Below are 18,471 nucleotides of genomic sequence, written 5' to 3'. Positions count from 1 at the left end.
GGATTTGCATGAGCAGGCTGAGAACACTCAAAGAGAACTGCAGGAATCCCGCGAACGGGAGGAAACTAATCAAAGAGTAATACAGGAATTGAGAGAGCAGGATGAGAATACACAAAGATCACTAAAGGCATTCATGGAATCCATTAACAAAGAGCTGAAGGAAGTCAGGGAGACCACAAAGGGAATGCTGAATGGAACCCAACAGAAGGAATGGGAGTCCAAAGAAACCATAACCAATCAACTAAGAGATTTAAGAATAAACACTGAACATCAAATTAAGGAAATAAAGAAATTCATACAAGACCTAAAACAGAACTTCAACAAATAATTTGAAGCCATCAAAGCTGACCAACTAGAAGGAAATGAGATAAAAAAACAAAGTAGAGAGTCTTGACAGCAGGTTAGACCATGCAGAAAATCGAATCTCAGGGATTGAAGACAGCCTAGATATTATAGAGAAAGAACATACAACCATCCAAGACAAGTCCAAGAAATATGATAGATCTATCCAACACTTGGAAGATACCATCAGAAAGCCTAATCTAAGGATAATGGGTGTAGAGGAGCACCTAGAAACAGAAGTTAATGGTCTAGGAAATTTGTTTAACAGGATCCTAGCAGAGAACTTCCCAAACATACAAAAAGATAGGCCTATTCAGATACAAGAAGCTTTTAGAACCCCAAATAGACCAGACCAGAATAGGACATCCCACTGTCACATTATAATCCACACAGGATCAACTCAGACCAACAAAAAGATCCTTAAAGCTGTCAGGGAGAAAAGGTTAATCACCTACAAAGGGAAACCAATTAGAATCACCTCAGATTTCTCAGCAGCGACAATCAAAGCAAGAAGAGCCTGGAATGATGTATGCCATGCCCTAAAAACAAACATCAACCAAGAATACTGTACCCAGCTAAACTCTCCTTCATAACTGAAGGCCAAATAAAAACCTTCCATAGCAAAGAAAAATTGAAACAATACATCTCCACCAAACCAGCCCTACAAAAGATTCTTAAAGAAGTCCTACACATAGAAAACCAACAAGACCACAATAAAGGCCAAGAAACCGCACCCAATCTGAGAAGCCAAGAACCATAGGAAGAACCCAGTTTTCGCAGTCCCCAAGAAGGTGGATAACATGGCAGGAACTCCCAAGTACCTCTCAGTCCTATCTCTTAACGTTAACGGACTGAACTCTCCAATTAAGCGACATAGACTATCTAGTTGGATTAAAAAACAAGACCCTTCTATCTGCTGCCTTCAGGAGTCACATCTTGCCCATAAAAACAAACACATTTTCAATGTTAAAGGCTGGAACAAAATCTACCAAGCAAACGGCTCTCATAAACAGGCGGGAGTTGCAATCCTAATATCAGATAAAATAGACTTCAAATTAAAATTCGTGAGAAGAGATAAAGAAGGTCGCTACATACTAATTAAAGGATCTCTCCTTCAGGAGGATATTATAATTCTAAATATCTATTCGCCAAACAATGGAGCACCCAAATTTATCAAAGAAACACTACTTTCCCTCAAATCCCATATAGATCCAAAGACATTAATTGTTGGGGATTTTAACACACCACTCACCCTACTAGATAGATCAACTCAGCAAAAACTCAACAGAGAGACCGCAGATCTAAACAGCTGCATAGATGAACTAGAATTAACAGACATCTACCGAACATTTCACCCAGCAGCATCAGAATACACGTTTTTCTCAGCAGCACATGGAACATTTTCTAAAATAGACCACATTTTAGGCCACAAAGCAAACTTGTCTAAGTTCAGAAACATTGAAGTTATACCTTGCATTCTCTCTGACCACAAGGGAATAAAATTAGAACTCAACACCAAAAGCCACCAAAGAAAGTCCAGTATCACATGGAGGCTGAACAACACAATGCTGAATCATGAGTGGGTCATGGAAGAGATTAGAAAGGAAATTCAAATGTTCATGCTATTCAACAAAAATGAACACACAAATTACCAGCTCCTCTGGGACACAGCAAAGGCAGTACTCAGAGGCAAGTTTATAGCTCTGAGCTCCTACATCAACAAATTGGAGAGATCTGAAACTGACAATTTAATGACACATCTAAACCTCCTTGAAAAAGAGAAGCAAGATAAACCCCATTCCAGTAGATGGAAAGAAATAATTAAAATTAAATTAGAATCCAAAAAAACTATAGAAAGAATCAACAAAACAAAGAGTTGGTCCTTCGAAAAACTTAACAAAATTGACAGACCCTTAGCAAATCTTATAAGAAAAAGAAGAGAACACACCCAAATTAATAAACTCAGAGATGAGAATGGAAACATCACCACGGAAACAACCAAGATTCAGAACATTATAAGGGAATACTTCTCAAAACTTTATGCTAATAAGTTTGAGAACTTGACAGAAATGGACCTTTTCCTAGCAAATATTGACATGCCAAAACTAAACCAAGATGAGTTAAACCATCTTAACAGGCCCATATCAAGCACTGAAATAGAAACAGCAATAAGAGACCTCCCAGCTAAGAAAAGTCCAGGACCAGATGGTTTTACAGAGGAATTTTACAAGGCCTTCAAAGCAGAGCTCACACCAATACTCCTCCAACTCTTCAATGAAATTGAAAGAGAAAGCTCACTACCAAACACATTCTATGAAGCCATCATAACCCTCATCCCAAAACCAGGCAGGGACTCATCAAAGAAAGAGAACTATAGATCCATTTCTTTGATGAATATTGATGAAAAACTTCTCAACAAAATTTTGGCCAATCGACTTCAACAATTCATCCAAAAAATCATACACCACGATCAAACAGGATTCATTTCAGGGATGCAAAGCTGGTTCAATATACGCAAATCAATTAATATTATTCATCACATCAACAGGAGCAAGAATAAGAACCACATGGTTATCTCAATAGATGCAGAAAAAGCATTTGACAAGATCCAACACCCCTTTATGATGAAGGTTTTGGAAAAATTAGGAATCCATGGAACATTCCTCAAAACAATAAAGGCTGTATATGACAAACCTACAGCTAGCATTATACTTAATGGTGAAAAACTAAAGCCATTAACTCTTAACTCAGGAACAAGACAAGGATGTCCACTCTCTCCACTTCTCTTCAATCTAGTATTAGAATGTCTAGCTACAGCAATAAGACAAGATGCAGACATAAAGGGGATCCAAATAGGGAAAGAAGAAATAAAACTCTCCCTCTTTGCAGATGACATGATCTTATATTTAAAGAATCCCATAGACTCCACTCCCAAATTACTCAAGCTGATTCAAAACTTTGGCAAAGTAGCAGGTTATAAAATTAACCTCCCCAAATCAATGGCTTTTCTGTATGCCAACAATGAGAAAAGTGTGGCTGAAATTAGGAAAGCAACTCCATTTGTAATAGCCCCACAAAAATAAAATACCTAGGAATTAACTTAACCAAAGAAGTGAAGGACCTCTACGATGAAAACTTTAAAATCTTGAAAAAGGAAATCAACACAGAACTTAAAAAATGGCAAAACCTCCCATGCTTCTGGATTGGAAAGATTAACATCGTGAAAATGGCAATACTTCCCAAGGCTATCTACAAATTCAACACAATATCTATCAAAATTCCAACCTCATTCTTCAAGGAAATAGAAGAGGCAATCCAAAAATTCATATGGAACAACAAAAGACCCCGAATAGCAAAAACACTCCTCAACAGAAAGAACACTGCTGGAGGAATATCAATACCAAATTTCAAACTCTACTATAAAGCCATAGTAATCAAAACAGCTTGGTATTGGCATAAGAACAGACCTCAGGACCAATGGAATAGAATTAAAAACCCAGAAATGAACCCACAGACCTATCGCCATCTAATTTTCGATAAGGGAGCTAAAACAATAGAATGGAAGAAAGACAGCCTCTTCAGTAAATGGTGCTGGCAAAATTGGTTAACTACATGTAGAAAACTAAAGCTAGATCCTTATATATCACCCTGCACCAGAATCAACTCCAAATGGATCAAAGACCTCAAAGTCAAAGCAGACACTCTGAAAACATTACAGGATGGAATAGGAGAAACCCTAGGTCTCCTTGGCTCAGGCCGAAATTTTCTGAATAGAGACCCGGAAACACAACAAATCAAAGAAAGGTTGGACAAATGGGATTGCATAAAGTTGCAGAGCTTCTGCATGACAAACGACATAGCTAGCAAGATCAATAGAAAGCCCACATATTGGGAGAAGATCTTTACTAGCCATATAACGGACAAGGGTCTCATATCTAAAATGTACTTGCAAATAAAAAAATTAAATCCCCCAACAACAAATCCTCACAACTGCCCAATAAATAAGTGGGCTAAAGAGTTAAAGAGAAACTTCTCTGAAGAAGAAAGAAGGATGGCCAATAGACACATGAAGAAATGCTCAACATCCCTAGCCATAAAAGAAATGCAAATCAAAGCAACATTGAGATACCATCTCACTCCAGTTAGAATGGCAAAAATCAAGAACTCTAACAACAGATGCTGGAGGGGATGTGGACAGAAGGGAACCTTACTTCATTGTTGGTGGGAATGTAAACTTGTTCAACCACTTTGGAAAGCAGTATGGAGGTTCCTCAAAAGACTTCACATCGAGCTCCCCTATGACCCAGCAATCCCACTTTTGGGCATTTACCCAAATGTTTACAAACAAGACCACACTAAAGCTACCAGCACAACTATGTTTATTGCAGCATTATTTACCATAGCTAAGATATGGAACCAACCCAGATGCCCTTCAGTAGATGAATGGATCAAGAAAATGTGGTATATATACACAATGGAATTCTATGCCTCCATCAAAGAATGACATTGCCCCATTTGTTAGGAAATGGAAAAACTTGGAAAAAATTATATTAAGTGATGTAAGCCAGGCACAAAGAAACACAGGTCCCATGGTTTCCTTTATTTGCAATATCTAGTATATGTATGAGTCAAGCAGAAAAAGTCAGATAATGTGATGTTAGGAAAATGAATCCTTAGATAGGTATTTTAATGTGTTTTTTCTTTCATGCATGTTTTTCTAATGCATTTATAAGTTTATTTCTTTGTTGCTTTGTATGCCCCTCCCCCACAGTATAACCCCCGCTTTCAATATATTTGATGTCAGTATAACTTATGGAGGAGATGGGGAAAAACAAGTCATTTAAGGATTCAGGTGGACCTGTTGCAACAGTGAGAAGTACAAATTGTCATGTCAAAAAGGAGCTTTACAATGTCTGTGGGGGGGGAGCGGGGGGGGGGAAGGATTGGGTGGGGGGGAGGGGGGAGGCTGGGAAGGGAGGTGAAGGGTAAACTAAGGAGGAGGCTGCAATGCTTGGTAAGAAATGTATGCATTATCTTGCCCATGTAATTGTAACCCCTCTGTACAGTATGTTCACAAATAAAATAAAATTAAAAAAAAAGAATAATTTAAAAATGTGTTTGCTGGAAAATATATGGAATTAGAGATCATTATGTCAAGCAAATTAAGCCAGACTCAGAAAGATAAATATCACTTATTCTGTCTCATATGTGAAATCAAGTCCTTAGAAAATTAATGGGCCAGGTGCCTGTGGCTCCTGCCTATAATCCTAGCTATAGCTACTCAGGAGGCTGAGGTCTGAGGATCATGGTTCAAATCCAGCCCAGGCAGAAAAGTCCTTGAGACTCTTATCTCCAATTAACCACCACAAAGCCTGAAATGGAGCTGTGGATCAAGTGATAGAGTTCTAGCCTTGAGCAAAAAAGCTCAGGCGCAGTATCAGGACCAGTCCAGACACCAATAAAAGAATGACTAGAATGTGTAACAGGGACTTTGTGGGCATGGGCCAGGACCAACAGGAAGGGGGAAGAAAAAGACGGTATATATGGTTGAATTACTTTATATACATGTGTGAAAATAGAATAGCAGAACCTGTTAAAATTAATTTTAAATGGGATGAGGTTGGGACGAGAGAGTAATAGGACTAAATTTGGTCACAGTGTATGCATATTTGGAAATTTTACAAAGTCACCCCTTTGTAAACTAGTAGATTCTAATAAGATTGTTACATCTCAAATAAAAAAAAAAACATGCCAGGTGCTGGTGGCTCATGCCTGTAATCCTAGCAACCCAGAAGGCTGAGATCTGAGGATTGCATTTCAAAGCCAGCCAGGCAGGAAAGTCCATGAGACTCTTCAGTTAACCACCAGAAAACTGGAAGTGGTGCTGTGGCTCAAGTGGTAGAGTAGAAGCCTTGGACTGAAGAGCTCAGGTACAGCACACAAGCCCAGAATTCAAGCCCCATGACTGACAAAAAAAGGAAAAGCCTAACATATTCAATCTTGTAGAAGAAAAGAAAAAAAATCATGACATAGGGCATGAGTTTCAGTACCTACCTACTTGATACTGAAAGCATATTCCATAGAAGGAAAGATTGACAAATTACACCTCAACCAAATTAACTTTTACTCTGTGTCTGTGTTTAAATTAGGAGAAAATATTGTAAATCATTATCCAACAGCAAACAATTAGCTAGAATATATAAAGAACTCCTAATGCTCATTAGTAATAGCAAATCCAGTTCAAAACAGGGCAAAAGTCTTGACCAAATGATGCAGTGAAGAAGATACACAGATGAAAAGATAAATATATGAAATTATGTTCAGCTTATTAGACATTAGGGAATTAAAAGATCAATCAAATATGCCTATGAAAATGGCTAAAATTTTAGATAACAAGTGAAAATACCAAGTGCTGGCAAGGATACTGTAAAACTGAATTTTTCATACATTGCTGGTAGGAATTGTAATGCCTTTGCAAAACTTTTGCGCCTGATAAAGGACTGTGAGGAGGCAGGATTGATAAGAGAAAGTGAGTCGTGGGAAACAGGGGCAAAGAATTCCAAGATAAATGTTGTTCTTGTAGGCTTGGTTGAAATTACACAGGCCCTGCTTTCTTTAAGCTTTATTCTCCCGTGCTGTGCTCTGTCTGACCTTGCTCATTTGCTCACATTGTTACTATATTCTGAGAACTGAATAAGCATATCTTAAAGAATATTTGGGGAATAAATAATTTTGTAAAAATGACTTTTGGGTCACAGAAATTCTTACAAAGAAATGCAGCAATTTTAAAGGCTGCCCTTCATTAAATGGGTGCTCATGGAGAACATAGATCTGTGCTATAATAAACCAAATTTAAAGCTAAGTACCAGTGGCTCATGCCTGTAATCCTGACTACTCTGGAGACTGAGATTTGAGGATGACAGTTTAAAACAAGCCTGGACAAGAAAGTCTGTGAGATTCTTATTTCCAGTTAACCAGCCAAGATCTGGTCCTGGATCTATGACTCAAGTGGTAGAGTACCAGCCTTCAGTGAAAAAGCTAAGGGAGAGTGTCCAGGCTCTAAGTTCAAGCTCTGGTGCCAGCAGAAAAAAAATAACCCAAATTAAGTAAACTGAACAGACTTGATTTCTCTGAGCCCAATTGATAATGTCAGATGACTGTAATATTAGCAAGAACAACTAGAGTACCTGATGCCCAGAACAAAGAAAAGCACTTATCTCAATGAGTGTTGAACAAAACCTCCTACTCTCTCTTTTCCACAAATAGTACTTTTAATAGTACTTTCAACAGTTTTCAAAACATTTTTAAATTGGCATCAATTAATTGTACAAGGAGATTTCATTCTGGCAGGTCCACATATGCAAACCAATATACCTTGTTCCAACCCCCTTGGTGACTTTTCCTGGTTTCCCTTAGCCCCTTCCCAAACCAATCTCAGCAAGCTTTATTGTTCCATTTTCACCCATGTACCTAAAATATTTTGACCATATTTACCCTCCTTCACCCTCTCTGTTTTCCCTCCCTCCTCCCACTAGTGCCCGTGCCCTGACAGTATCTGATTTACATTCAAGTCATTCATTTTTTATTTTTTAACTGCATATGAATTGTTCAAAGGGATTTTACTCTTACATTTCATACATGAAATACATATACATTACTTTAATCAGATTGATTCCCTTGAGCCATCCAGGGAAATCTCACAGTATGAGACCATTCAGACTTTGCCTTTGTAGAGTGGAATACTGCTCAGAAGGGGAGGAGCACCTGAGTAGCACAGTGGTTAGTCTCTGAGTCAATGAAATCTGAAAGCTAGCAGCAATTTTGAGTCATGATTGTATGCATCTTATCTATGGTTAGCAGATATTTGGTGTCATTTGCAGGATACGTGAAGCTGGTGGGTTCAAATGGCTGAAAATAGGCTAATGTCATCTATGTTTAAAACAATTGTATGTGTATAATTTTGAGACTGATAAATACCAAGAGGCTTTTGAACTAATGGAGTCCCAGCCTTCAATGGAGTAAACAGTCTATCTTTGGCTCATGCATAGAAGTCCATCCTCTGCCTGTATATTTGTAAAATATACAGCACATAAGCTTTGCCACTTTTAAGTATATAACTCAGTGGCTTTCATTGGAGCTGAATTGGATTGTTGGTATTGTTTTGTTATTTCTTCCCTCTTTAGAATGTTTCCTAGCTGTGTATTTGCATGCTGCAGGCCTTTGTAACAACTGGCAGCCTGCAGCTTGTTACTTGTGTAATAAAGACTCCAATATTCTATATTTTAAAATGTGGCTTTTGGGATGATACACCTTACAACACTAGTGTCTATTCTAATGAGTGTGAAGTAGTATCTTGTCATGATCTGTATTTCCATGACTTGTGATATTGAACCTAATTTCATCTGCTTATTGACTATTGTGTATCTTCTTTGAAGACCTCTCTATTCAACTCTCATTGTGTACATCTGTGTGTGTGCACGTGTGCGTGCATGCATGCGTTGTTATAAGGGCTTGGACAGTGTCTCTTAGCTTTTTCCCTGAAGGCAAACACTCTACCACTTGAGCTATAGTTCCACTACTAGGTTTTTGGTCATTAATTCTCTAGGCTAGCTTCAAACCATGATTCTCAGATCTCAACCTCCTGAGTAGTTCGGATTACAGTTGTGAGCATCAGGTGCTTGATATAGCTTATGTTTTAATCATGATGTTGGTTTTCTGGGGTTGAGTTTTAAGTGTTCTTTTTATATTCTGAGTTTTAATCTCTGACCGAACATATGATTCGTGAATATTTTTTAACATCCCTTGGATATTTCTTGTCAATTAGTTCAAATGACTTCAAGAAATAAATTTTAAAGGGGTCAGAAACTTCTCAGTTAAAATGAGATGACATTGCCCAGGCCCTGAGTTCAAGCCCCATGACCAGAAAAAAAATGAGATGACAGGACTAAGTACAACAATGTCAGTTAAACTAGGCTGTGAGTCTTCAATGCCTTGTCTTAGTTGGTATGGTGCCATATTTGCTACCTGCACCAGTAGGGGAAGGTTAACTGCTTCCTGCCAAATGATAACCAACAGTAGCATAAAAATCATAGGTTTGTTCCATAAAATTAGAATAGATAATCTCAAAGAGTACAGTCAGGATCAATGCTTCTCTTTGTAAATGGATAATTCTAATAGCAAAGTAGGTTAAATTTAAATATACCAAGCTGATCACCTCTGGGGAAGGAGAAGGGATGAGAGGGTTCCTTTAGATCAGGAGTGATTACTGGGATTAGGGAGTTCTAGGCGCCCATTTCCAACAGAGCAGGCCAGAAGTACTTAACTTTGGGAGCCAAACTACAGTTAATGTGATAAAAGGGTGGTTGTCTGCTAGAAGTGGCCAGCTTCTGCAGTTGTCAGATTCCTATTTTACAACACATCCCTGCCACTGGAGATGATCAGGGACAGGCTTTGAAGACTAAGCTATCTTTTAATGCCTGTTACAGATTGTACTCTAACCCTCATAACTACTATTTCTCCAATAATTTACCAGAAGATATCATCTGGTATGGATATTCTTTGTCCATCAGGATCCAAAATAAGGTCTCTTGTTTAAAGTTTCACACAGAAACAAGGGCCTGGCTGTTGGCTGGTTGCTTGGCATTCAGAGGTGCAGCATCCCTACTGGTAGTAATTTTGATTTAGGCCAGATGGAGTAGTATTTGTGAAATTAACAAGCAACATTAGAGCTTGCCCTTCATGAATTTCTTTTAGATCCAGGGCAACTATGATCTCTTAAATTGTTTTAGCATTAGCCATTATAACCTGAAAAGAGAATTTACTTATATTTGTCAGGATCCCTCCTGAGAAACAACTGGGCAGACTCAGGACTCAATTCATTCTCATCTGGCTTTGCCAAGTCATCAAGCTGTACACCATCTGTTGTCCGATAAGCCCACTTGGACATCTCTAGCTGATGGAGGACATCTTTGGCTTCTGCTAACATTTTCCATTGACAGTTTGCCCAGACCTTTATGAGGCCTAATATAGGATGGGCAGTCCTCCAATCTATAAATGTCTACATCAACAAGGTGTATGTGGAATGAGTTCCAAAGCATCCTTTGTGGGCCATTTCTACCCTTCACAATCATGCAGGATCTGTTAAAAGTGACACTACTTTTTCCATCTTGTGCTCTAGCATAAAGTGCCTTAATTCTCCTATTAGTAGAATTTGATTCCTGCCAGATAGTCATCATACAATCCCCTTTTTTCACTGGCTTCTAGGGTCAGGTCCTGTCCTAGTCCATTTTGTACTGTTAGATTATCTCAGACTAGTTATTATTATTATTATTATCATTTGGTGGTACTAGGATTTCTACCTCAGGACTTTGCTAGTCAGGTACTCTCCCAATTGAGACATGCCCCCAACGCTTTTTGCTTTTGATTATTGTTTGTTTCATTGTTCTGTTTTTATACATGTATATAAAGTATTTTAACCATATTTGCCCTCACTTACCTTCTCCATTATTCGTGCTCCTCTTTCCTGCTGGTATCCATGCCCAACATAACCTGTTTTACATTCCTATCATTCATTTTGCTAGTGCATATTAATTTTACAAAGGGGTTTCACTGTACTATTTCATACATTACCTTCTTTCCTCATCTCCCCTATTATTAGATTTCATGTTTCCTTGTGTCATCATCTATAGATGCAATGTATTATGATATTGTTTTTAGCTGTTTGTGAGACAGAATCTTATGGTATTCCTGAGCTGGCCCGGATGGATTACAGTCATCCTATTTACAATTCCTGCATAGCTGAGATAACAAGCACACACAACCATGCCCAGCTCTTTATTGACTAAAATGAAGTCTCATGAACTTTTTGCTAGGGCTAGCCTCAAAATACAATTCTCCTGTTCTCTTCCCTGAGTAGCTCAGATTACAGGCATAAGGCACTATGCCTAGCTCATGCAAAGTAATTTATAATTAAGATAAATTTATTTGGCTCAGTTCTGGAGATCAGGAAGTCCAAGAACATGGTGTTGGCATCTTGCAAAGGCCATTGTGCTGTGTCATCCTATGACATGTTATAGATGATAATTCTTTGTTACATATCTAATTTGTAAAGATTTCTCCCCATTCTGTAAGTTGCTGTTTTGTTCTCCATAAGTGTCCTTTATGTTTTTTAATAACCCCTCTAAAACTTATGTTGAAATTAATTCCCATCATATCAGTATGTAAAAGTGATTAGATTATCAGGGCTCTGCACTACCAGCTGAGTGAGTAGGTAAGTTTTCTCTGGAAAGAGTTATCTCTGAAGAGAGTAGAGTCCTGATTAATTTGCTATTCTTCCAGTCTCCTAAGTAGCTTGGAGTGAAGGTGTAAGCCATTGTGCTTGCACAAATTTTATACTTTCTTATACTATGTTGTTATTTATCATTCTTTTACTTCAGTGTTTTTCTTTGGTGGAATTGTCATTTGAAATCAGAGACCTGTATTTTCTAGCCAGGTGCTCTACCATTTGAGCCATGCTCCCAGCCCTCATTTTCTTTTGGCTCCTCTAACTGGATAATTACAAATAATCTACCTTTTTGTCAGTCATGGGACTTGAACTCTGGGCCTGGGCACTGTCCCTCAGCTCTTCAGCTCAAGGCAAGTGCTGTACCACTTGAGCCACAGTGCCACTTCCGGTTTTCTGGTGGTTTATTTATAAGAGACTCAGACTTTCCTTCCCAGGCTGGCTTTGAACCACAGTCCTCAGATCTCAGCCTCCTGAGTAGATAGGATTACAGGCATGAGTCACCGGCACCTGGCTTTTGAGTCTGCTGATTGTTTTGCTTCTTAAAGTCTCTTGTTCAACATCTATATTGAATTTTTAGTTCAGTTATTAATTTTTTTTCACTTTAAGAATTCTGAATTTTTTTTGGTTGTACCGGGGGTTGAACTCAGGGTTTGACACTTGCTTGGTTTGCTTGCTGAACTGGTGCTCTACTACTTGAGCCATACCTTCAGCCTTGGTTTTGTTGGTTCTTTTGAAAACATACTTTCGTGGACTTTTCTGCCCCACGCTGGCTTTGAATCTTGGGTCTCCAGATCTCAGCCTCCTAAGTAACTAGGATTATAGTCATGGGCCACTGGTACCCACCAAACTTTTATTAATTTTACATGTGCATTGGGGATCTTCATAAGAGGCTAGAATCAAAGGAATGACTAAAGCATGATATTTTAAGGGGTAATACTGAAGTTTGAACTCAGGGTTTTATACTTGCTAGATTGGCACTCTATCATTTGAGCCACACCTTCAGATTTTTTTATCCTTTTAAATTTTTTGTCTTTGTTGGAATGTTCCCTTTATTATTCTCTTCAGCTTTGGGGGCCTTTTTATAATGGTTATTTTCAGTTTTCTATCAGGTAATTAACATACTATTTTATTATGGTTAATTTTTAGCTTTTTCCTTTGTTTGGATGGTTTATATTTTCCCAAATTTTCCTTGACTCTATATGTATATCTTCAAATTAGAAAAAATGTCTCCCCTCCAATATTACCAATCAACTTGGCCAGAACTTCTATGGAACTCCTAAGAATTTGTGTTAGTCTAAACTGCTGTGTTCCAAGTAGTTCCTTGGTATCTAGTGTTTGCCCAGTTTCATCAGTGCTTGGAGACCAATGTCATTCTTTTGGAAGCTCCTAGATAAACCGGAATGTTTCATGCCTGGTTCAACTCTTTGCCTCCCCAGAGAAAAGGTGGGAGCCAGAATTTTCAGCTGCTTCCTCTTCTTTATGCTGGGTGCAAGAACTATGGTTCAGTCTGCCACTTTATTCTCTATGATCTCCAACAATTCCAGACCCTGTCGGCTCTATGAGAAAGCAGCCAGTCTGTCAGGGAACACCTGGAGAATTTGGAGTATTAGTTACATGGTTCAGATCTTTCTGTCCTCAGACGCTGAGATTTGAGGTTCCCTAATACTGTGGCACTGTGCTCTGTGTGGGGATTATGATGAGTGTTTCTGATTTGCTTTTCTTTTTCTTTTGTGCTAGTCCTGTGGCTTTAACTCAGGACCTGGGTACTGTTCCTGAGCTTTTTTGCTCCAAGCTACTGTTCTACCACTTGAGCCACAGCTCCTCTTCTGACTTTTTGCTGGTTAGTTGAAAGTCTTATATACTTTCCTGCCAGTGCTGTCTTTGAACCGCAATCCTCAGATCTCATCAGCCTCCTAAGTAGCTAGGATTACAGGGGTGAGCCACCACTGCTCAGCTACTTCTGCTTTTCTTAGTAGTTTCAGTGTGGCCAGTATCACACTGACAACAGGTACAAGAGTACTTCAGTTAGTATCTGGACTTCTCACAGAGGGAATTGATCCTTGGTGTTGCTGCTAAATAACTGTGACTTTGGAGGTGAAGGTGAATCTAAGGTTTCCTATTCTGACATCTTGTTGTTACTTTTCCCCCTTATCTCTTAAAACTACATGTGAACCTGTAATTATCTCAAATTAAAAGTTTAATTTAGGGCTGGTTGCATGGCTTACAAAGTAAATGTGTCTGCCTATCAAGCCTAAAGTCTTAAGATAAAACTTTAGTACCAAAAGGGAAAAAAAAGTATTTGGGTGCTGGAAGTGTGACTCAATAAGTGAAAGCAGTAGATACTGAGTTTGAGTCCCAGGATCAGACCTAAAGAAAAAAAACAGAAAAGAAATAACCATGGGCTGGGAATGTGGCTTAGTAGTAGAGTGCTTACCTCACATGCATGAAGCCCTGGGTTTGATTCCTCAGTACCACATACACAGAAAAAGTTGAAAGTGGTGTTGTGGCTCAAGTGGTAGAGTGCTAGCTTTGAGCAAAAGAAGCTCAGAAACAATGCCCAGGCCCAAAGTTCAAGCCTCAGGACTGGCAAAAAAAAAAGAAGAAGAAGAAATAACCAACCCTTTGGATAGTTTGGGATGGGTAGGTGAGAATGTTGAAAAGGTGACACTGTTCAAGCTGTACCGTACTCATAAACTGCTTTCTTGAATAGCAACTCCTTTGTACAACTACTTAAAGATAAGAAAAAATATTCAAAAAAGGCAGATTTTTTCAAAAATAACCTCGTTTTCTTTTTTAATTTCCAAGAATTGTTATTTTAAAATAACATATTAATTACATATTGTAATGGAGTTCAATATATTATTTGCAAACATAGGCAAATAGGATTATACCAAACATCAAAATTTTTGCACAGTAAAGGGAATTCTCAAGGAAGTAAAGAGACATATTGCATAATTGAAGAAAATATTTACCAACTATTCATCTGGCTAAGAAACAATATTCAAAATACATAGTGACTATATACTTTGAAGGCTCCAGAATTCACTCACACACTATGCAGAGCCTCAAGTTGTTGTGTTTTGTTTGTTTGTTTTTGGATCCAGTAGTGGAGCCTGAACTCGGTGCCTGGGCACTGTCCCTCAGCTCTTCAACTCAAGGCTAGCGCTCTACCACTTGAGCCACAGTGCCACTTCCGGCTTTTTTCTTTTTGCTTATGTGGTGCTGAGGAATCGAACCCAGGGCCTCAAGCATGCAAGGCAAGCGCTCTACCACTGAGCCACCTTCCCAGGCCATCCTCAAGTTTTCTGAAGGCCAAAATATCTCCTTCTATAGAGATCTTTCTACTGAGAATATTATTCTTCAAATTGTTTTGTGTGTGTGCTGATCCTGGGGTTTGAACTCAAGGCCTGGGTGCTGCTCTTGAGCTTCTTTTGTTCAAAGCTGACATTCTGAATCACAGCTTCACTTCTGGCATTTTAAATAGTTTATTAGAGATAAGACTCTCATGGATTTTCCTGCCTGGACTGGCTTTGAATTGTGACCATCAGATCTTGGCCTCCTGAGTAGCTAGTATTACAGGCATGAATCATCTGGGCCCATCTATATTTACCATCTTTTAATGTCATCAAAATCATATTGCTTTTGATATCTTCCCACCCACCAGGTTAATACCTTTTTGGCAAAAAGAAAATAGTGTAGTTCCTCTAGTTAAACTAACCCACTAACCCACTTTGTGTTTCTTTTTGTCTATTGAAGGTTCTGGTGTGGGATGTATAACCGCTTTGACAAAGGGCTGCACCCCAAACAGAGTATAATAAACAGACTTTTGGAAATGAAGAAACAACAAACAATGCTGGAGGCACGGGTGCATGAATTAGAAAAGGTGAGGAGAAAGGTCCCCCCAAAGAGATTCTCTTGTCCCTTCTAGATAGACCCAGCCCATTTGAAGTTGAATTGGTGCTTGTGAGATACTACCTAATTTGGCTTCTTGGTGTCCATTCTGCAAAACTCAGGGAGTAACTCCTTTTCTTCCCATAGTGTGGGAAATATCTTACCCAGATAGTTAAATATAAGGATTGAATAGAATTATTAGGAGGAACAAGAGGGAATGACGAGGAAATTACACTGGTATTTGTTATCAATCAAGAGAATAACATTTTGAGTGAACTTACCAGAATAATGAAATGGTTATATTTTTCAATTAGGAAAACCTTACCAAAGAAAATTCTTTCCTTTTTCCCATATAAACTTTACTCATCAGATAGTCATTGCTGTTTATTGATTGTGCTTTACAGCCACAACAAAACAAAAGTTTAGTCACAGGTCAAGTAATTAACAAGGATTTCTTTCTAAAACATGGAAAATACTGAGCTGCTTAGGAAATGTAGGCATCCCTAGCAGTTTATTTAAAGGACAGAGGAGTTAATTCTTCTTAGAAAAGAATTATTGGAAAGGATATGCTATTTAGGAACTAAGTGTGAGCCAGATAAGGCATATCATTTTCTGTTGACTATTAGTAAATAACTATAGCCACCACCACCCCTTTTGGAAGTCCTGGAGTTTGAATTCAGGGCCTCAGGATTGCTAGGCAGCCTTTCTCAAGTGGTAGAGGGCCTGCCAACAAGTGTGAGGCCCTAAGTTCAAACCCCAGTATTGCCACAAAAAAGGTTGTACACTTAGACCCCAGCCCTCCACTTCCCAGATGTGAATTTGACACATACAACTTCTGTGAGCCTCATTTTCCTCACTTATAAAATAAAGCTAATCTCTGATTTCTTATAATGATAGAAGGAAATTACATAAAGCACCTGGCATAAATAGGGATTCAATATTAATGATCCTTTCCTTTTTCCTGTTTTATCCCAGTAATAAAAGACTTTTACATATATAAGACCTTTGAGTTCTTTTGAGGATCAGTAATGGTATAGATTTTAAAGCACTATGGCAGGTAATAAAGAAAAGATGTTTAGCAGTATGGGGTCAAAGATAATTTGCTACCATATAAATGATGGCAATAAGATTGCAGATCAATGTATTTTTGCCAAGCTTTTTTCTTTGTCTAATTGTTTTTCAACGATTCCTTGCTCCTGAAACAGAAACTGAAAACCCATGGTGAGCCACTAGAAGAAGATGTCTATCCCTTCCCTCATTCAGGAGATGCATTATCCCAGCATTTGGGAAGTCCTTTGACTAGTTCTTTTGGCTTTATGGGTATTGAGGGAGACGTAAATACCTTGATGGAGAATCGCACCCTGTCCAGGGAAGGAGGCCTTCATGCTCAGATGGATCAAGCAAAAGACCAGTGTGGAGAGCCCCACCCTGACTCTTGTAAGGACAAACTTGGGGCCATGGATATCTCTGGAGATATGAACATCTCTGGAGCCATGAATGTTTCTGGAGACACAGACATTTCTAAGGGTACTGACATCCATGAAATCCTGGATATTTCTGAGGGCTGGGGCTTCTATGAAGATATAGGTCTCCCAGAAGGCCTAGTCATCTCTAGGGTCACCAGAAAGGAGACAGGCTATTCTGATAAAAAATGAGCTATTCACTTGCTTGATTTTGTGCTAGGAGCACCTGTAGCAGCCATACATGTCCTTGTACCAAACAGGGTTATGCTGCTTTCACTTGATTTAAATGGGTCCGACCAGGACACATTTCCCCCCTTCAGAGTCTGGAAGGGGATTTAGAATGTTTACTGTTTTAAGTGGCCAGTATTTACCTGTTAAGAATTCCAGAGTATAGGCAAGAGAAAGAATGTGTTTTTCTAAAATGAGATTAAACTTCAGAAACATTGCCTTTCAGCTGAGATGTTTGTGAGATTGGTTCTACTATCTGTTTTCCTTAAATGAGCAACCTCAACTACTTTACTGCCTGAAAACAAAGTGGAAATCTTGTTACTGGAAAATTACAACTTTATTGAAAGGAAGGAGATATGATATTGCGAATTTCACAATATTATAAAAGAAAACACGTTCAGATACACTGAGTCATGGGGTGCTAGCTAAAATTGGCAGTATAGGTGCTTGGAGAGTTGGAACATAGAAGTAATTTTCTTGTTACATTAATCTCTCTTTTCAACCTACACCCCAGTTCAGTTTTGTTATAATACTATTTTTAGTCAATCCATTCTTTTGTAGCTAGCCCACAGGTAAACCTGAACCTACTATAAAGTTTTTAGTTCTAAATTAGTGAGATTTAAATAGTTATTAATAGCATTATCAGCATCAGTCCAGGAAGCAACTTAAAACCTCAATGCTCCGTACTTGCCTGAGATATTGTCTGTGTGGTTATTTGGTTGTTTTGTAAGTCAAGCCCTTTCTTAGGATTTTTTTTTTTTTAAAAAAAAAGGCCATTGGTTTTGCTTATCTAGATATCACCTGAAATTTATGGACTTTTGAATATAATTGGCACTGCTTTTGAAATCTAGTAGGTATTTCACTTTGTCTACATGTCTAACTTCTTTAAAAAGTTTATTCTTCTAGTCCAGCCACTCACATATAAAGGAATGTGTTCTTTTTTAAAAAATGAAATTTTCACCTTGTTATAGATATACTTGCTAACCTTTCTCATCTTCCTATTGGATATTCATTCATTGTTTCAACACTTCCACATGCTGGGCATACAGTGGTTTGGGCCATGATTTACATATTGTCAGCATTTCCAAAACTATAAATGCCACTAGCTGATTCAAGCTAAAAAAAATTAGATGACTTAAAGATACATCCCTGTTGATTGTCGTATCCAGTTGTGAACACAGAATTATCTTAAGGACCAACCACTTTGTTAGTTGCTATTCGCTGAAAGGAAGACATCCTTTTAGAAGTATAATTTAAATATAG

General features: G+C 38.4%; 1 protein-coding gene across 1 annotated transcript in view; it reads left to right on the top strand.

Moving 5' to 3' along the window:
• Mtmr8 (myotubularin related protein 8) overlaps positions 1 to 17,997 on the top strand; it is an 84,129-nt gene extending 66,132 nt beyond the window's left edge. The window contains exons 13-14 of the mRNA XM_070039091.1: positions 15,383 to 15,509; positions 16,723 to 17,997. Of these exons, the coding sequence (XP_069895192.1) occupies positions 15,383 to 15,509; positions 16,723 to 17,172 (577 nt within the window). The 3' untranslated portion in view covers positions 17,173 to 17,997. The remainder of the gene's footprint in view (positions 1 to 15,382; positions 15,510 to 16,722) is intronic.
• The last annotated feature ends 474 nt before the right edge of the window (positions 17,998 to 18,471 follow it).

Source organism: Dipodomys merriami, unplaced genomic scaffold, assembly GCF_024711535.1.
Source record: "Dipodomys merriami isolate MVZ:Mamm:240054 unplaced genomic scaffold, mDipMer1.0.p SCAF_3, whole genome shotgun sequence".
NCBI classification, from domain to species: domain Eukaryota; kingdom Metazoa; phylum Chordata; class Mammalia; order Rodentia; family Heteromyidae; genus Dipodomys; species Dipodomys merriami.
This window is presented reverse-complemented; position numbering and strand designations above follow the sequence as displayed.